The 21,371-nt window shown below is 36.3% G+C and overlaps 2 protein-coding genes across 5 annotated transcripts in view; both read right to left on the reverse strand.

The window, feature by feature from the left end:
- Positions 1 to 15,980, reverse strand: part of LOC109106037 (rho GTPase-activating protein 33-like) — a 51,483-nt gene extending 35,503 nt beyond the window's left edge. The window contains 1 exon segment of the mRNA XM_042741633.1: positions 15,846 to 15,980. Coding sequence (XP_042597567.1) covers positions 15,846 to 15,864 — 19 coding nt within the window. The 5' untranslated portion in view covers positions 15,865 to 15,980.
- Positions 15,981 to 16,251: 271 nt separating this feature from the next.
- Positions 16,252 to 21,269, reverse strand: LOC109087209 (RNA-binding protein 42-like). Of its 4 annotated transcripts, none has more exons than XM_042741638.1 (11): positions 21,116 to 21,269; positions 20,578 to 20,645; positions 20,315 to 20,438; positions 19,897 to 19,957; positions 19,732 to 19,800; positions 19,186 to 19,352; positions 18,915 to 19,073; positions 18,607 to 18,744; positions 17,994 to 18,111; positions 17,701 to 17,895; positions 16,252 to 16,855 (listed from the first exon to the last, which is right to left on the reverse strand). In XM_042741638.1, exons 2-11 carry the CDS (start codon positions 20,631 to 20,633, stop codon positions 16,743 to 16,745), a joined length of 1,200 nt encoding a protein of 399 aa, XP_042597572.1. In that variant the 5' UTR covers positions 20,634 to 20,645; positions 21,116 to 21,269; the 3' UTR covers positions 16,252 to 16,742. The 4 variants fall into 4 exon arrangements, with proteins under 4 accessions (XP_042597572.1, XP_042597569.1, XP_042597571.1 ...); XM_042741635.1 differs by having other exon boundaries at positions 19,891 to 19,957; XM_042741637.1 differs by having other exon boundaries at positions 19,891 to 19,957; positions 21,188 to 21,249.
- Between the last annotated feature and the right edge of the window lie 102 nt (positions 21,270 to 21,371).

The following is a 21,371-nucleotide window of genomic DNA, read 5'->3' on the forward strand; positions in this document are numbered from 1 at the left end:
ATGTCCGCCCTGGGACGGCGGTGCGGGAGGCACCTCGGTTCAGCCGCTTGCCGCGTCCCGTGTGAAGAGCCCCACCTGGGGCGCAGCAGGCGGTAGGTTTCTCTCGTGGTGGGGGTGTTCTGTGCAGTTGGGGCGGTGCTCACGGCACAGTCTCGGTGATTCCACACAGAACATAAATACAAATTGAAAACCCGTGAACTCCAAGTTGAAAGGTTCTGAGAATGTTCAACATCTGTATTTATTTTATTGTTTTACAATTGTTTTGTTTTCTTTAGGAATCCTGCAAGATCTTTATTTGTCATTGATACTAAGCAGATGTAATTTTTTGTTCAGATCAAAATTATAAAATAATTTTCAGATAAAATTAATTATGACATTGTATGTCACTATTGTAAACTTAAACTGTGAACCTTTAAAGCAGGGTCTAAAATATATATATATGGTGTTTTTATAAAATACATTTTATTAGGGATGGGCGATATATCGAATGTGATTGTCACGCGCATTTCGTCAGTAAAGCCAGTTCCCTGATTACCGCTAAATCGCCATCACCTGCTTTCAAATGGAGTGGCATTTAATAGACAGAGCTGTAGATCACTGACAAGCTACGCAGATGAATCACCTTCGACAATGAACGCGATATTGCGTAGCTTGTCAGTGATCTACGGCTCAGTCTATTAAATGCCGCTCCATTTGAAAGCAGGTGATGGCGATTTAGCGGTAATCAGGGAACCAGCTTTACTGATGAAATGTGCGTGACAATCACATGTGATATATCGCCCATCCCTACATTTTATACATATACATTTAACTAAAGAATCCTGCAAGCACTCGAATTTTTCCCCCTTTACTCGTACTGCACAAAAAATGGTTCAATAACGTTGAATGTTACAGGGACTGATTATTGCAAATGCAGATCTCAGTGTGTTCTGGTTAAACAATTTTTATTTATTTTTTTGCTAAAGTTTGCATATGGTGGTGTGTTGTTAATGATAGCTTTCCTATATCCTATACCTAAAATAAAAAATATCCCAATATATCACTCGCTTACAGTATCGCAACGTATCGTATCGCAACCCCTGTATCGTGATACATATCATATCACCAGATTCTTGCCAATACACAGCCCTACTTTTTTCAAAAGCATATTAAAAAATGTTACTGACCTCAAACTTCTGAATGGTTAGCATAAAATTAAACAACATCATGTACCTGTTGTGATTTTAATGCACTTTATTTCACCATTATGTTTCCTAAAGAATATTTTTTTTTGTCTATATAAGATTGAATCATTGCCATTAATCTGTCTTTGTGTTTCATGTCATTCTGTTTAAATGAATCAATTCATAACAATTCAAATCAACCTAAAGATTCAAATGCATCATTATTTATTAATGTTCACAAAAGTCACAGTCTGGCATGTTTTAAATATTAAAATATTTTAGTAAAAATATACGAAGGTAAATATAGCTATACTATGTATTGATGCATATAAATTTAAATGATTAAATATCATTATTCCTTACACAATTGTAAAAAAATTTACAGTATTTTACTTCACATTCAGTTTGGAAATTATGGGAAAATAATATAGTCTAAAGGTCACAAATGAGCCATCAGCCCTATTCAAATAAAATATTTTTTAAAATCAATTAACTCCCTACAAGCTCAAAAAATGCATTCCATTTTTATCAAATCATTTTTATCTTGCTACTGTACATTTTTACACCCCTACCTGCAATCCAAATCGATTCTCTCCCTACAAGCTCTGATTAAAGACACGCTGCAGGTAAAAAACATGTGTTTGAAGAAGTTGACAGTGCTAACAGAACTAATGACTGGAAAACACAACCCTCAGATGTCATCAAATAGGAACTGGCCATTACAATCATTGTTTTTCGGTTGTGGTTGCTCGCAGCAGGTGTCCTGGATCTGACCTCGAAACAATACAATAGGACAGCAGCCATTAAGTCACTCAAGCTATACAAGCTATACAGGCTATTGTCAATTGTCTTAGAGAGTCGCCACCCCAAAACCCCACCTCCAAATCTCTAAGACTAAGCAGCTTTTTTTCCCAAGACCATTAAAAGGCAGATTATATGCAAAGTTTGTAAATGCCATTTCAGAAAAAGCCCAAGCGAGCATATTCCAGTAAGATGTAATGGTCTGATGGGAATGCTACCCTTGCAAAAAGCACAGTGTGCTACTATACTAAGGTGATGGTATCAGATGGCATGGTACTAAAAGACTACCATATTTACATATGATTACATTTACATGGAATTTTAAAGAATATCATGGGATTGTGATGGCGCCATAGGAACACTACTGTATTTTTACTGTACTTTCAGTGGAAAGGTGAACCAGGTGAATTTGGAAATGGATGCACAAATGTGTCTAGCAAGGCAGAGGGTGAACCGACTGCAGGGTAAGGCTAAAAGCAGCCAAATCTATTAACTACAAACATCATTAAGCCAATTCAGCACAGATCAATGTCTCATTTTTGGGTCGTGACCCACCAGTTGAGAAGCACTTCACAAGTTTCCCTTCTTGTCTTTCATTTCTGCCATGCTGTAAGGAGCTTCCTCTCCAACCCTCACCTCATGTGGTCCTGTAAATTTCTGTTGTGTTCGACTGTCCCCAACGGACCTTCAACCTCAGAACAAAGCAGCCTTGGCCTTCCCATTCACCCATGGCTTCTAAGGGCCCCTGGACCCCCTTACTCCTTCCTCGGCCCATTCTTAAAGATCCCACCCAACCCCCAGCACTCTAAAGGACCTCATTCATAGATCTACTGCTATCCACGTCTGTTCCTGAACGCCCACTCGGGGAAGCAACTGCTCTGAAACCTCCATCTACACTCCCCTCAGATTCTAGCACGGGGCAGAACTCATGTGCCCAGGATGACAAGGGACAACTGGGGATTGGGTATAAGCAAGGTCAAATGAATCATGGACATTCCTGGAGCGGATCTTAGAAACTCTGCTCCCACAGTCCACTGTGACGCTGTAACCCCCCTTTCTCACGTTCTGTCCTGCTTTCTATGGAGAATCAGGAAGGCTCAGAAGCGCTGCTGGCATACTAAACACTCTCTCTGCATCCCAGCTGGGGCCACGTGAGAGTCGGAGGAAGAAAAGACGACAAAAAAAATGAGGAAATGATGGAGAGAGCCTGGGAGAGAAGAAGTCTCTAGTTAGACAAAGCGTTTGTCTGTTTGCATGAGCATATTTGAGTGAATAAGAGGCAATGTTGAAATGACACACTGTGAAACTCTGACAAAGCAGATTCTTATAGCATGAAAGTTGTCAACAGATTAAAATAAATGCAATTAAATCACATGATTTTTGTTTTGTTTGGATTTTCTCAACTTTACCTCAAATAATTTAAACTGAACTAAACAAAAACTATAATCTGAAGGGGGGGGGGGGGGGTGTCAAATTACATATTTTTCATATTTTATTATTCTTTTTTTATTATTAAAACATTTAAATGATTATAATTAAAATTAGTAATTTATTTTAAACAGGCAAAAAATATGCATTTTATTATTATTATTATCATCATCATCATAATCAATATTAATTAATGAATTATTCTAGATAAATTAGGCATTATGAAGGTCTTTACTATTTCCTGAAAAACCAGAGACATAACTATTAATCCAATTAAATATTACAAATGTCAAATTAAGGGAATAGATCATCCAAAACATACCGTAATCTAATTTTGACCCCATATTATTATTTTTTAAAGTTGTGAAACACAAATATTCAAGGTTTTTCCCATCTATCAAAAGTGGATTGTCACGAAAAAAAAAATGTTTTTATAAAGATCTTGGCAGTATATATCAACATCCACTTTCATTTTATGTAAACAAGAAGCTCATAAGCTCACTTATTCAGCCTTGCTTCTCCTTTTGTGTTTTAAAGAAAAAAAAAAGAAAGAAAATAATATAGGGTTGAAATGACATAAAAGCACATGACAATTTTTATTTTTGGGTGAATTATTATTAACTGTGTGAAATGAATCCAAGGTTGTTAAACATCATTACACTCACAAGTTAGCACGTTAGCATCCACAGAGAGCTACATACTGATGTATGGCATGTATGTAGCAGCGGTGGGGGTGGGAAAAGGCCATTTGTGTTGGAACGAGTTCAAAGCAGCTGCTTTTACAGGACCTTTAGAGCTTTTACTTCATTCATTCAGAATAAAACACAGATAAATGAAGTGTAGCAAGGAATGCAAAACCGCTCCACGCTGAACGCAGAAGCGAATGCGCGGCTATGACGTGATGGGAAGCTTGGAGGCTGAAACTTAAGATTGTGTTGAAACAGACTCTAAAGTCCATAGGCTCACCATTTCCTTCATGTGTTAAACACACAGACCTCACGGACATTAAATTCAGTGAGCAGTGTGACAAAAGGCTGAGCCACAACATAAACCCACCAAAGGAAATGCAATATACCACCACAGAGAAGAGAGTTTACATGAACTGAGAAAGAGAAGATGCTTCCACATACTAGGGTTAGGCAATATCTACAAATTTGGCATCAGACGATGTCTACAGTGAAACATCACAATGAACGATGACATTGGGGGGTCGGGGGGTTGTCGGCCCAACCCTACCACATACAGGCTAAGCAATAAGGATTTTCTTTGCTGGACCAGTTTCAGACCAGTAGTTCAGATTTGTACTAGACCTGCCAACATTTTAAAATTGTTTTCTTGACCAAAAAACCAAAACATTAAAAAAAAATAATAATTGGTTAGTTTTTTACTTTGGACTACTAGTCTGCAAATTACAGCTACAAATGAATGAACTTAAAAAAACAACAACAACAAAACAAACAAATAATAAGAACTTATTTTTCCTGGAAAAAGAAATTCACCACACGTAACTGATGAAGAGCTATCACAAGTCAGTCTTGCAATTTGGACAGCTAGATTTATTACTTATTCCTTTATTTTTATTGCCATACCAGCAACAATGGGTATATAAATATATAAATAATTATTATAATAGTAATAATAATACTAATATTCAGTATGGATGCATTAAATTGATTAATAATGCACTAATTTTTCAACATTAATAATAATCAGAAATATTTGTTGAGCAGCAAATCAGCATATTAGAATGGTTTCTGAAGGAAGAAAAGTAAATAATGTTAAGTAAATAATGTAAATTTTTGGGCTTATTTACACTTTTTAATATTCAATATTTTAAAACATTACAAAAAAGCAATTGTTTAAGCAAGGCATTAAAACACATTGTCAACATTGTGACCTAGGGAGCAGGAACAATGCAGCACAGGCCCGAATAACAACCAGCTACAAAATTCTCTCTCACAACATCATTCTTAATGACAGGATGAACAAGGTTTTATCCCTAAAAATAATCTATGAGATTCAATGAGAAAATCTAAAGACGTGCAAGAATGAGACACGCACACAGTCTATGAGAAATGTGGGCTAACAGGGCAGAACGACTCTCGTGGTTGAACTGTGACTTTGTGTCATTTGCCCCAGGGGCATCAGTGCCAAGGGCCATCGGAGCTCATATGGAAGCCTGGGAAAGAAGTCACTGGCACAGCTGTGTCTGCTCAGGAACAGGCCATGAAATATGTAATACCACAGAATATTTACCAGAAAAACAGTTTAAAGTTCTTGACCATAGGGCTGCACGATTAATCGTATTTTAATCTCGATAACGATATCCACCTTTCTCGATTAATTACAGCTAATCGTCATGATTTGGCCGGCTCGTTATTTTTCCTGAAACGTGTTTTTAATTTGGCATTTGCGTTATCTTGCATTGCTAACAAGTCTTCACTAGCGTTCATGCTTGTGGTTGCCAGATGTGCAGAGCTTAAAGCCCCAAAATAGAGCTTTTCTCCTTTAAGGATACACTTTCTGCCCGGTGTTTTATTTAACTTGTGCAATCTGGCAACCCTGTGCACGCTCACTGATGGCAGAACAAGCGCTGATGATGATGATATGAAAACATACGAGTTTAGCGATCTCTCCACAGCGATATTCTGCTTACATGAAAGTGTCATATAGACAATGTGTGTTTATTCACAAGCCATTTGTACTGTTTGTGTTACCAAATGTGCCATGATCAAACTTTCACTGAGTTTCAATAATGGATCTATTGTGTTTGAGGAATACATTTTTATTATTAAAATTTCCTACCTGTGACAGTACAATGGGGAAAAATGTTCATAAATTGGAATTGTTGGAATTTATATTAAGAGTTTCTAAAGTTTTTACCAGTTTTCGTGTTGAAAATGGCATGGCAATGTTAGTTTTCAGTGTGTATTAATGATCTTTGAGCAAATTTACTGTGCGATCTGCAACAAATCTATTTCAACACCTGAGGCACCGCTACAATGAGCTCTATCACCAATGCATGGCAAAAAAATAAAATTAAAAAAATCCCTGGACACAAGTTTTTTTTTTTTTTTTTTTTTTTTTTTTTTTTTTTTGTGGCATATGTCTAGACATTTTGTCACACCTTTCCTTAGTGATTACTTTGACTTATGTTTGTTCTAGAGACATGTTACAACTTTTTGATAAAGCTCTAATTGATTTTCTTTTGGAAATATGTTTCAAATTCACACTGAATGTGTGTCAAAATCGTGATTAAAATCAAAATCATAAAATTAATAAAAGAAATCGCAATAGTTTTTTTTTTGTCCATATCGCACATCCCTAGTTTCTATTTTCAAATGTGAACATTTTAGTAAAAACTGCATAATTGCAAAACTTCAGGCAATTTTATGCAAGTCTTCTCTCTAGTCATGAGCTGTTTACACCTTTACCACATCTTTGTCATTTATAGTCATGGAGCATAATATTTGCTCTTAAATCTACAGTAGGTTTTAGTAGAAAGTTTGATGCAAATCTGTGAAAGACACACAAAAGCCCAGCAAAACTCCAGTAAAATCTTAAACATCATCACACAAGCACCATTTCAAACTTTGAGTTCACTTTGTTCCTTTGTTAAGATCTGAAGTTTTCTTTGAGCTTGAAGCCCAGACACTGACCTGAGGCGAGAGCAATTTAAAACACAAGAAAAAACACAAAACTCCCATCAACATCACTGTCACATTTTCACATTTGGACAGGAACGAATATGCCACACAAATGCCCATCAGTCGCTCATTTTGATGATTCAGGATAACTGTAGGGCCGCTACAAGGCTCAATAATTGATGTGAATGAAATATTAGTTCTCCATTTAAAACACGCCAAATCTTAAAGGAACAGTTCAAAGAATGTCAATTCTGTTATTCAAAACCAAACATCTGTGAAACATAAAAAGAGATGTTTAACAGAATGTTCACGCTGCTCTTTTTCACACAATAAAAGCAACTGCCCGGGAACATTTCCAGTATTAAGGAATTTTTGGTAAATTCCTCACACAAAGCTAGGGGTGTGCAATATCACCATTTTTGATCTTGGCCAATTATATTGTCTCCACGATGCTCTGACATGTTTGTTTGAGCGTACACCTAAAGCGCACACACACTAAAAAGCCTGTCAGACAGCACCTGATTACTGGACCAGTTTTTTTTTTTTTTTTTTTTTTTTGCGTCTGCAAAAATACGGTCAAATACACACAAGGTTTACATATAAACACAGTTGGTCTAAAGTGAAAGTAAACAGTTCAGAGAAAAATGGACTTGTGCCTGTATATTAAATGCACACAGGTCTTAAAGTGACAGCTGACTAAAAGTACTAAACATGTTGCCACTTGTCATTAAAGGAAAAGTTCACCCAAAAAATTACATTCTATCATTATTTACTCACTCTCATGTTGTCCAAAACATATATTAATTTATTTCTTGTGCTGATCATAAAAGAAGATATTTTGAAAAATGTGGGTAACCAAATTTTTGCTGATCCGCACTGACTTTTTTTTTTTGGCGTCTCCATTGGGGTCCAGCAACTGTTTGGTTACCCACATTCTTCAAAATATCTACAGCTGGAAAGAACTCAAGGAGCGGGGAGGCCTGCGATCGGACGATGAGGTTGCTTTGTTTCTTCTCGATAGGTGAGTAACATTGGTTTTGCTTTGTTTCACAGAACTAATATATGCTGTTAAAACATATGTGCACGTTAAAACCATAGACTGTATAAAAACATGGACGTAGTGTCCGTGACGTCACCCGTAGACTCCTGAAGAGCGTTTTTGAAGCTCAAAGTGTTCAGAGTGGGCCATCGCTATCTTGGCAGCGCATCACCGTGCGACTCTCCCGGATAATCGAAAATGGGCAAAAAGCGGGAGCTGTTTGCTGAAGCCACACCCACCTAGCTCGACAGCACTCAAGTGGCCACACCCTTAATTATGCAGAACTTTAAGGCTTAATATAATTTAAACGGATGAGTTATAAAAAAATTCACCCCCCTCACAGTTGTCATGAAGGGCAAAATTAGCAATATAGACCAAAATAATTTTTTGAACCAGGCTGTAAACATGTTTTTTTTCTGCTGTAAAGTTGGCCATTTTAACATGGGGAGTCTATGGGACTGACTCCCTTTTGCAGCCAGCCTCAAGCGGCCAGTCGATCAATTGCAGTTTAGTCACTTCTTTGTTGGCTTCACGAGAGAGAGCGGGAGGTTGCTGCTCGGTTAACACACACAGCACTACCAAAACACATTCAAGCTGTATTACCATAGTCGTTGCCTGGTGTGGGGCGGAGCTATCAGAATAGGGGCGTGTTTGTTTTGGTGATTTGAAATATCAACATTGGCTATCAGAAATCACTAACCCCACCTTTAAGAACTTTAATACAGCTGCTTTAATAAGTGTATAAATTACACAGTACAGTGTAAATAGTGTTTTATTTTTATCTTCGTTCATTCAATTTCTTGTATGCTACTGCTAAATACACCTACTGCACCTGAAAAAAAAAAAGCACTGCTTGTTTTATTAGAATATTATGTGCATTTGTAATGTGTATCTTTGTTCTTATTTTTTAATTACGAAGATAAAATAATGACAAAGATTTTAAACTTCGCCCATTATGGCCTAAATATTCTTTTTTATTTTACATTTTGTTGTCTTGTAAGGCTTTGATTTGTTTAAAAGGTAAATTAGTTTGGCTGTACTGCTTAGACCAAGATGACAAAGACATATATGATAAAATTAATAATGATTTGTGATATTCCTGAAAAAAAAAAAAAATTGGGATATATTTTTGCCATATCTTCCACCCTTACACAAAGCTACTGTGTAACTTCAAGACTTGGTATACAGAGTTGTATGGACTTTTTTGTACTCCATGGTGTTGTTTTTGTCCTTTCTTTCCTTAGACACAAGCTAAGTTTCCAATAAAACTTTTTTTTTTCCCAAAGAACAAAGTTTAGTGCATCAAAAATGTCTACCAATATATCTGATTTAAGTGCACTGTTCTAGATGTTCATGGGTGCGTTAAATCTATTCAGACTGCATACACAGTGAAATGGCCTACCAAAAAACCCACCAAAACTTACACAAAGTGATAACAAAATGAAATGACAATCAGATGACTTTTCACAAAACATTTTATCATTAAAAGTCAACTGGGTGGAAATAGGTTCTGCAAATTGTACACATTTTTTACTATGTTAATAACAGAACAGCGTAATGAATGGAATTTTAGCTAACACTTTTGTTGCATAGAAAAAAACATGCATAAACATTCTGTGTAACCTGTTGTGTTTCACAGAAGAATAATTGGGTTTGGAGCAACAATAGGGTGAGTAAATTTAGGACTTCAACATCTGAAACATAAAACAATCTTTATATCTGAATGAACTACAAACATTACTTTTTCTCTGAGGATTAAACCACACAACACCATCTCCTTAGCATCAGCTCTACACCTGTGTACATTATCCGCCACTAATACAACAGCATATTGTGAGTGAATCACTAAATTAACCTTTATATAAAACCCTCACATATATCATCCAAGGGTTGCAGCTGAACAACACACACACAAAAAAACAGAATGCACTAGATGGATGCCCAACTTTTTTATACAAGGAGAAAAAGAGCAGTCGAGGGAAGTGTCTGAGAGACACACGACTTGAGCGGTAAACAGGAAACGGATGAGATAATGATGAAAATGAAGATTGGCAGGCATTATACAGGCCTGCCCTTTCTCTCTGCCCTCTCTCTAGTCTTTAACATGCAGGAGATCTTTATGTAATTGCAGCAGCCCAAGTGGCAGTGAAGGATGGAGGCGCAGGTTGCGTAACACAGCTGTCTCTGATGCAAACAGCATGTTCTCTGAGGATATGAGCATGTGACGCTCTATTCATGTCTCCATGTGAGGCTGTATTTGCATATTGATAGGCTCGTTTTAATTTCCATCCTTGCTTTATGGTTCCAGGCAGGCTGTTGCTTTTTGAAAGACCAAAGACTACTTTTTCAGACTCAAAAACATCACATAACAGTGCTGACAGGTCATCAATGAGATTAAAACAACAGTGAAATGGACAGTTCACCCAGAAATGAAAATTCCTTTCAAACCTGAATGTCTTTCTTCTGTGGAAAACAAAAGAAGATATTAAATATCTTGATACTGTGTTCTTTCAAATTTTAACAAATAAAAAGAAATAACAATAATTAATATCCATTGTATGAAAAAAATAATAATATTGTGACAAATAAATACAAATATTCTTAAAATATGTGACAACAAAATCAGTCACAAGGGTCAATTTAAAATTGAGATTTACCCTATGCTTCATCTGAAAGTTGAATAAATAAGATTTCCATTGATGTTTGGTTTGTTAGGACAGGACAATATTTGGTTGAGATACAACTATTTGAAAATCTGGAATCTGAGGGTGCAAAAAAATCTAAATATCACCTTCAAAGTTATCCAAATGAAGTCCTTAGAAAATGCATATTACTAATCAAAAATTAAGTTTAGTGTATTTACGGAAGGACAGTTACAAAATATCTTCATGGGACATGAACTTTACTTAATATCCTAATGAATTTTGGCATAAGACAGAAATCAATAATTTTGACCCATACTATGTACTGTTAGCTTTTGCTACAAATATACTCATGCTACTTATGACTGGTTTTATGGTCCAGGGTCACATATCTTCTTTTATGTTCCACAGGAGAAAGAAAGTCCTACAATTTAGGAACAACAAGAGGTCTTTTGTTACTCTTTTAACATTTAATATTTATTCCAAACTCAAATATTGGTATTTTTATGCTACGCCTACGTTATCCGCTGGAATGCCACTCGCTCGTTAACGTGAGTGTGACAGTTAACGGAAGCTAGAGATTGTGGTTTATAAAGTTTAAAATATAGCCTAGATATTATTCTTACACAAATAATTAACTTCATAAGGCCTTTATTAACCCCTCGGAACTTGAGGAGCACTTTTTATGATTGATGGATGCACTTTATTTTGCTTCAAAATCTCAACCCCCATTCATTGCCATTATGAAGCATGGATGAGCCAACACACACAAATAGAATACTTTTTGTATGCAAAGAAAACAAAAATAATGACTTTATTCAACACTTTATTCAGCTGTGTCTCACGGATACGTTTTCTACATTTATTTACGCTTTGATTTGAATGAAAACAACGTATCTACATGGCGCGGCTGACACAGAATAGCATACGCTGTTTACATTCAGTGTTGAATAATTTTTTTTTCTTTGCATACACTATTTGTGTGTGTTGGCTCATCCAAGCTTTATAATGGCAATGAAGTGGATACTCTCCAAAATTGAGCTAGGGTGATGTGGAGGAGACGAATTGTTGAATAAAGTTGTTATTTTTGTTTTCTTTGCATACAAAAAGTATTCTCGTAGCTTTGTAAAATTACAGTTGAACCCCTGATGTCACATGGATTATTTTACCGATCTCCTTGCTACTTTTCTGGATGTTGATCTTGTTAATTACCTTGCTGTCTATGGAGGATCAGTGAGCTCTCAGAATGCATCAGAAATATCTTTATTTGTGTTCCGAAGATGAACGGCGGTCTTACGGGTTTGGAACGGCATGAGGATGAGTAATTAATGACAGAATTTTCATTTTTGGGTGAACTAGCTATCCCTTTAATTTAATATCCAAGCTTTAGTCTATTATATAAAGTAAATGCATTCTGGAAAACAGCCTATGCCCTTTATATTCATTATTAATGAGAAAATTGTGCCGGGTCTTCAAGACAGCGCACATGCAGGCTGTGCCAAGCTCTACCTAGACATTTATCAACAAGGAGGAACATTTATCGAATAATCATATCAATAAATGTTCAATATAATGTTTAAGCGCCAAAAGCGAACATTCATTGGACTCCAAAATATCCACTGTAAATCTTCCAGACAGGAGCGTCCACGGACACACTGCCAAGTTCCTACACATGATCTCTGCTAAACCAGGATGCTGTGGCGGTAATTAAACACCTTGATCACCTAGTGCTTCATCACACCCAGCGTCTCTCTCGCGCTAGTCATAAGTTTTATTTGAAGTCTGACCAAGCCCGCACTAATCCCAGCTTTAACAAAGCACTGATCTCAAATCAACATAAAGAAGAATTACCGTCTACGGACTTAAAACCAAGACAGTTACTCATCCTTTCAAACTAGTAAGGCTTTCCTTCTTCTTTGAAACACAGCTGTGGAATAAGGAATCGTTTACCCAAAAATTTTAATTTACAGAACATTTACTCACCCTCAAGCCATCCAAAATGTAGATGAGTTTGTTTCTCTATCAGAACAGATTTAGAGAAGTTTAGCATTACATCACTTGCTCACCGGTGGATCCTCTGCAGTGAATGGGTGCCGTCAGAATAAGAGTCCAAACAGCTTATAAAAACATCACAAACATTTTGGACTGTTTTCACTTGTAAACACTGATTGGTCTGTGCATATTTCTCTCTTTACATCTTCTGTATTTTAGAAGCAATGGTTTAAAGTTCTTAACATCTTAATGATGGGGTTATTTTTTATTACAAACACACAGCTTCACAAGACTTTTATTGATGGACTGGAGTTGTGTAGATTACTTGTGGATCATCGCAATGCTTTTATCAACTGTTTGGACTTTCATTCTTGACGGCACCCGTTTACTACAGAGGATCCACTGGTGAGCAAGTGATGCAATGCTTTTTATCCAAATCTGTTCAGATGAAGAAACAAACTCATCTACATCTTGGATGGTCTGAGGGTGAGTAAATTGTCAGCAAATTTTCATTTTTGGCTGATCTATTCCTTTAAATTTGATTCTGAATTTAAATTTTAGTTACATTTTAATATTTCGTTTAACATTAGTCAGTCCCACATATAAACCTGTCATTTGACTTCACAAAGCTTGCGAAAATAGCATACAAATTATATGGATTGTTTTAGGGTGCTTTTTTGAGCTGGACAGTCTCTGGTCCCCATCTACTTCTATTGTTTCTGTAAATATTCGGCTCCTTTGGTGTTCCACAGAAAGAAAGTCATACTGGTTTGGAAAAACATGAAAGAGAGAGTAAACAATGACAGCATTTTCATTTTTGGACGAACTATATGTTTGAGCAAATAGATTTAGCCAACAGACAAAACTCTACAGCTAAAAGACACCACAAACAAATTCGGTTGGTTGGTGGTTTAATGAATGTTATCATCCCACCTCTTAAAAACGAAATCATAATTTCCCTTGTTGCAACTCTTTGTGGTGATTTACAAAGAACTTTGACTACACGTCATTGCATTTCAACCGATGACTGGTCTTAATGTTGACTGAGTAAGCATTAACACAGACCAGTGCTTTCCCAAGAAATCAAGCCATATGCTTAAACAAAGTGAGTATGTTTGTCAGTTAGTTAGTCTCTAGAAGAACCGGCAGGTCCACTGCTTTTAAACAAACCACTGAGCAAACAGTAATTTGATCAACAACATTAGTCTAGACGACTCAAAGACCTTCAGTAGACTGTCTAAACGCATGTATCCTGCCACCTGAAATATTCACGATGGGACAAGGAGTTTCAGGGCATGTCTTTGTTAGATCAAAATGAGAAATAATGATTCAAGCACAACAAAAGATGATGCATATGCCTGACAACTGAAACGGATATTGATGATGAGCGCATCACAATGGGAGATAAATGAAATTATACCCTGAAAAGGAGCTGTACTCCCACAGGAATGGTGCTGGGTGGGTGGGAATGGTTAGTGGGGAGGGGCTCAAATCCCCCCCAAAAAACAGTGAACCCCTTTCTGGCAACATGAGATGAGGGACAATAGCAGTTTGTCAGATGCAGTGTGTTGCTGATGCTGATCTTGTAACTAATGGCAACAACAGCATCAATACAACCAACTCTATCAGTAGGAGGAAAGTGGAGGCAGTTGAAATGGTCTGCAGTGGAAAACCAATGAACACTGAGGCTGATTGTGAAGGGTTTAAAACAGAAATACAACTTACCACCATCCCTATCTCCAGCTTAGGCGGGAGGGACCAGCAGGGCTCCGTGTTTGGATCAGGATGTGTTTCCAAAGTTCCTTCCCACATCAACGCTTTTCCTTACATCCTGGTTTTATTTCGCAATAGTGTGCTAATAATCTGGATCGCGCAGAAGCACCACCAGACGCCAAAGACTGAGCGCCGTTTGAGCGGAGAACCCCAATAAAGAGCGAAAAGAGGAAGAGGAGGAGGAAGAAAGGTCCAGCGCGCCCTCAAGCAACTCCAAAAATACCGCTCAAATACATACTGTCAAAACTGTGACATTCAAAAAACATTTACTTAAGCATGAAGACTCAAATCAAGCAGATTCCCAGGAACAGCGGCATCGTCCCCGCGTGTTCTCCCGCCCATCTCCTCTCTCTGCTCGCTGGCTGGTAGAACTGAGGGGCTCTTCGCCGCTCCCAAAACACATTGCGGGCGGCCCCGCTTTACCCAAACGCGGTCGCGACCGTTTTTATGATCCGTATCGACGCATTGCATAATATGTAGAACCTAGTTTCGACGTCTACTTCCGCTGAATGTGACAGGAGCGCTGTTTGCTTTATAAAGAAATGATTTCTAAAACATAACAAAGCGGTTTTCCCCTCTTTTTCAGAATGGAATGCTCCACTGAGGTGGCCCGTTGGACAAAAGGAAGCCTGGAACGCGCTGCTTATAAATGGGCGGAGGCTCGCAATCGTCATCCAGTAGAATTGACAAAATAATAAAGGCAAGAAATTAATCTGCATATGAATTTTAAAATTATGAGACCCTAATTTTTAACAAGGATTTTTGTTATGTTGTTAAGACAAACACTGGGTTTATGGACTGTTGTGGCATGTAAAATGATAGTACAATTGTATCCTTTGCTTGTTTTTAAGTAATATCATAAAATACATAGTATATAAAAATGGTAATCAATCACTCCTATGGTATTAATAAAAAAAAATACAATAAATACATTGGTATTCTTTAAGTAACTTGGAGTACCATAGTGCAAGAGTGGTAATCAAACAAGTTCACATACTTTTATCATCATCAGTACTAATGTGTATCTCAAAGTACTATAATATTCCATGGTATAAATATACCATGGTATTTCGAGGTACTTTCAACAAGAATCAGGACATGTACCATATCACAGAATTCCTGGAAAATACTGTAGTTTGTACATGAATATGGTAACAACACAAACAAATATAAGAAACTACACAACCAAATATGAATGAAATGAAAAACAGAAATTAAAAACAGAGTAATAAATCCGAAAGCACGAACAGAGACGGTACACACACAAGTATATTTTTAAACAGGCTCCTGAAAGCAATCAGATAACATTAAACTAAAAATAAAGAGCTGTCCTAATTTTGATTAAGAATTAAAAACTCACACGTGTCTCTGCGGTGCATTTTCTCTTGGTGTTCTCTTCACGTGCGTATATTCTCAGCTGTTTGTCAGACAGGTTGATGCACGAGCCATTTCTGCTTTTTCACCCCAGCTTTAGGAAATGAGTCTTTTAGAAATACATGCATGTGGGCGTGTGTGGTTAGGAGAAAACCTTTTAGCTGGCTACCACCGGTAACTCCTCCTGCATGAGAGCTTTTCCCAAAATTTTTCATAAATGGTATTTTTTTTTACAATTATGTTTACATTTAAATTATATGTATTATTAACAATTACAAGAGGTTTTAAAAAATATTTACAATTCAAGACGAAATAACAACTAAGTGATGCTCCCTGGTGGATGTTTTCAGAGTAATCAGTTGAGGTATTCAATGTTACTTTTGAATTGAAACTTAAACTAAAGAAACTCCTCAGTTTATTGAAAAGATTTGCCTTTTTTTTTACACATATTATTTAAACATAACTTGTAGACAACTTGTAACATAAAACATACAACTTGTATAGCAACAAATGTAACTGCCTTGGTGAACTTTAAAGTTAGTTGCTTCTGAGAGATTTGAGAAAAAAAAAAAAGAAAAAAAAAAATGGAAACCGATATTATCAACACCCAAACCAGTTTCATTACCACACTTCATACGTTTAAAAAATCTCATGACAAGTGAAAGAATTTGCATGATTTTTCAGCATGCTCAGAGAGGGAGAGGTCGGTGTGTAATACTACACATGAAAATACATGTAGATTTATTAGTAATAAGGGCCATATGAGAAGCTGCCGGTTTTTTATTTGTAACTATTGCAGGAGTGTGAGGGATTCCTACTCCATTATACAGGTCCTGGGTGACACACACACACAAATCAAGTCCACAGTTTCAGTACAGATGGATTATCTCAATCCCAGTTTCTTTTTCTCCTTCTGTTTCTTGCGCACGACCTCCAGATTACGATCCTTCCATGAACTCTTTCTCAGTTTGATGGGTCTGCTGCCCACATACCTCCCTAAAGACAAATGAATGTGTTTAGAGCGTGATGATCATATAAAAATAATTCATTTTGATACAGTATCATATTAAAATTATGCTAATTTTCACAATTCAGGCCAATACAGATCTGACAAGTTTTAGTCAGGATTTAACCATTTTCACTCTCAATAAAAAGTCTAAATGAATAATGTCCAGGATCATTTAACATATGTTTAGTAAAGCTACTGCAGTGTTTCCTTAGTTATTTTTGTTCTGTATATATTTCTGTCAAATAGAATGTTAAAAACATCCACTGACATTCAACAGTTTATAAACAGCAAGGCTGCATTTATTTGATTAAAAATATATTAAAACTGTAATATTGAGAAATTATTTGTGAAAACTATTTTCTATTTGAATTTAAATGTAATTTATTTCCATGATGCAAAGCTAAATTTTAGCAGTCATTACTCTTTAGTGTCACATGATCCTGCAGAAATCATTTAAATATTCTGATTTGGTGCTGAAGAAACACTTTTATTATTATCAATGTTGAAAATGAAAATGGTAAAAATGTTGCTTAATATTTTCCTGATACATGTAGTTCTTTCAGGATTCTTTGATGAATATAAATTTCAAAAGACCAGCATTCATTTGAAACATTATTAATGTCTTTACTCTTTACTGAGACTTTTGGTTAATTTACTGTATTTTGCTAAATAAAAATATTTAAAGATAAAGCATTTTAAAAAAACTAAAATAAAGATTTTTTAATTTACAATAAAAAAAATTTTTTTTAAAAAAATCACCAAATAATATAACAAACTGTATTTTTCTGTTATTGTAACTGTTATTGATCTAAACACACACTCATTAACTCACCGTTCATTTCTCTCATGGCACGCACATAATCATTGGGATCTTTAAAGCTCACAAAGCCATAACCCTTTGTTTTCCCAGTGCGTTTGTCACGAACAACCTTCGCCTTCAGGAAGGACGGATAACGGCTAAACGCTCTCGCCAGAATGTCATCATTCACCTCATTCCCCAGATCACCACAAAATATCCGGAAATCATCTGAGAAACCAAGAACAGCATAGCAATAACTTCTTAATAATTTCTTCTTTATTAAGAAAATATAAAGAGAAGACTGTATTTACTAAATGTCCACAAACCTGAATCCCACTCTGTCAGGCTGGTGTCCTCCCATGTGACACCAGCTGCTACCCGGATGCATTTCTTCACCTTTTCCTGTTTCCCTTTCTTCTTATCTTCTGTGCTAGTTTCAGCAGGCTGTGTGCATGTTAATAATAATAAAAAAAATAGAGCAATATTCATACCAAGAATTCCTATTGAGTAAATTTTTGAACGAACCTTCTTTATCCAGTGTTGTAACTGCTACAAATTGTGTTCGTTAATAAGGCTGAAATAAAAATAAATTTGAGATGAAAGAATTAAACCTAAACATAAAATAAATGAAATTATAAGTTGCAAGAAACAAGTCTGAATTTAAGTTTAATTTGAGAAATTAAAGTGAACTATAAATATTCAAATGAAAAAAGCACATAAAGCAAAAGTGAAAATTTAGAATACAAGCTAATTTAAAATATTAATAAATATTATTATAGTATTAATTATTACTAAAACAACACTTTTTTCTTTTCATCCAATAGCTGTTTTATATTCTTTCATTATGCAATTTGTATCCAATGGAATTAATTTAGCACTGGACTATCTCTTTGTCTAAACAGGGGACAGTGTAGCATGTCATCCTGATTCATATTAAACCTCCACATGTGTAGGCTCAGGCTCCGGCATGCTCGGCCCGATCACGCTGTCATCGGGGACCGCCTCCTTCTTTGATTCCAGAAGCCCAGCTGCCATGACTGCGGCCTGCTGCTCTGCCACCAATGCTGACAACTCCTCCTGAAAAAAAGATGAAGAGAAAAGATTACAAAGGAAGCACAAGGGGCTTAAAATTTCTCACAGACACACATACTAGTTTTTATTAATATGAAACATATATCAAAATGGATGCCGTGGAAATGGTAAACAGGCTATATAGGCAATATGTAAGTGGTGTGTTGATACTTTACTATGCGTGCTTGTTTCTGGCTCTTGAGGTCAGCTCTCTTAGGCGCAGGAGGTGCTGTGTAAACAGTGGGGGCCGCCTGTATAACACTGGGACTGATCTTTGGATGGTCTTGAGGCATGGGCCGCGGTGGTGCCGAAGACATAGGGTTCATGCTTCCAACCTGCCAATAATTGAGAAAAACATTTGAGATACTGACATGACCATTTTTATAGTACAAGGCAACTTCGAAATGAATAAAACACCCAGTTGATTACAATTCAGAAAATACCCACTAGCGGCATGGGTCCCATGGGCGGTCCGACTGGAGCCATGGGGGGCTGAGGGGGTCCTGACATAGGAGGAGCCATCATCATGGGTGGAGGAGGTGGAGGTCTGGGAAGAGGAGGCGCTATCATGCCCTGAGGAGGTGGACCACGCATCACTGGCATTCTCTGACCCCCTGTGGAGAAAAAAAAACATTAAAAATATACATAATAATATTTAAGGCTTTATAATAATATGTCAAATGTATTTTAAAAATAAAAATAAATATCTAAACATATTTACACTATTAATAATAACTAATAGCTATTATATATATATATATATATATATATATATATATATATATATATATATATATATATATATATATATTATTTATTTATTTATTTATACACACACACACACAAAAAAAAAAAAATCCTGGTTTCCATGTTAATAAAATAAATAATGCAATTACAGATACCATTAATTAATATTATATATAAAATGCACATAGCCATTAATACGTAAATTAACAAAAGTTTTAAAGAAAATATAGGACTGAGTCTGATTACCTGGTCTCTGTAAGACATGTGGGACAAATGCTGGACGCATCATTGGAGGAGGCGCTATTGCCGGCATAGCTACAGATAAATAACATATGATTGTCAGCTCATTTCTATAACTTTGTCTTAAAGTGTGCAATGCGAAAATGTGGATTTATATAGATGTACCAGGACCAACAAATGTAGGTGGAGGACCAACAAAAGTGGCAGCTCTCGCTTCCAAACTCTGCTGGACTAGGAAAGAAAAATAAAATATAATAAAAAATAAACTAGCTTGTAAAATAAGGAATTAATGAATGCTTTAAGCAATATATATTTAATTAAATAAAATTTTTAATCAAAACAAAATTTAAATTAAAATCGGATTTTAGGATTTTTTTTTGGGGGGGGGATTCTTATCTTTTTAAAGTGTAAATTTTTTAATATTTGTTTTTCTAAATTACACTTTTTATTAAAGTTATTGTAATATGTAAAAATGTGTCATTAAAAATTAAAACAAGTACATTTGAATAATTTGTAAATAAAAAAAAGCTAAATAAAAGCATTTTCACTTCGGATCTCAGCTTATAAAAATATAAGAAATAATTACTACCTCTCTGTAGGTGTTTGTGCCAATGATGGGCCTGATGATGGGTACGGCTGGCATTGCGAGAGCGACTGGCACAGCTTCAACCACTGTAGGTGCCACAGGTCCTCCTAACACCTCCTGCTCGAACCTACAAGAGAAGCATGCATACTGTCAGAAACGTCCTGTTCTACACACTCCACACACTCCACACTGCCCCGAGAGCAACAACATGCTGCAAATAAACAGCTGGAACTGAACATGAGAGAAACCAAATGTGAAGAACTCACAGCGCCATCTCGGCCTCCATCTCCTTCAGGCGCTCCTCTCCAGATTTCAACGCCATACTGAGCGTTATCTGCAATAAATAAATAAGTCAATAAATATATAAACAAACCTCAACAGATAAATCAATGGCTGTGCCTCAAATCAAATCGCAGCAAGCTGCTCGTCTAGCATTTTGGAAATGACAAGCCTGTGTTTCACCTAACTTTTATGGCCAAAAATGCTGCACACTCCTATGATGATTAAAAAGCAACCCCATGCACTCCAAACATGAAATTCAGTCCACTACGTTTTGAGAGACAACCAATGCATTTACAGTACAGATAATAAACAAGAGCAGAACTCAGGAAGTGATTCCGTCTGTTGTAAACTGTGCATAACCGTCTAGTTTAAAGAAATAAACACTGTTTGAATCGAATACTTATTAGTAAATGATCGAGAAATTATGTTCAGACGCCACATTATTCAATTTTAAAGCTCCAGACTGAATTAAACTTTATCTACAGCCCCGCTATAGTAAGCTAGCTTTAACGAAATACATACTCGCCGTGAAATCTGTCCTGATGAAGAAATTCAAGCAAATATGCGGGAATAAAATAAAAAGACAGTACAGAACTGAACCGTTTGTTTTCCTCGGCCTCCAGTCGCGGATGAAATACGTCACACAAGTCCTTTGGTCCTTCTTCAGTGTAGGCGCAGGAAAGTGAGCTCATGTTAGGTCTCTTGCATCTCTTCGTAAAAATAATAATAATAAAAATAAAAATTATAAGAAGAAATAATAATAAAGAAGAAGGAGAAG

This window comes from Cyprinus carpio, chromosome B16, assembly GCF_018340385.1.
Source record: "Cyprinus carpio isolate SPL01 chromosome B16, ASM1834038v1, whole genome shotgun sequence".
Classification (NCBI taxonomy): Eukaryota; Metazoa; Chordata; class Actinopteri; order Cypriniformes; family Cyprinidae; genus Cyprinus; species Cyprinus carpio.

Coding starts and splice junctions, on each gene's coding strand:
- LOC109087209 (XM_042741635.1), bottom strand. CDS start 20,633: ATGGCGTTGAAATCTGGAGAGGAGCGCCTGAAGGAGATGGAGGCCGAG. Junction 19,958..20,314: donor GCACAAACACCTACAGAGAG/GTAGTAATTATT, acceptor TTTTCTTTCCTA/GTCCAGCAGAGTTTGGAAGC. Junction 18,745..18,914: donor GCCAGAAACAAGCACGCATA/GTAAAGTATCAA, acceptor TCTTTTTTTCAG/GAGGAGTTGTCAGCATTGGT.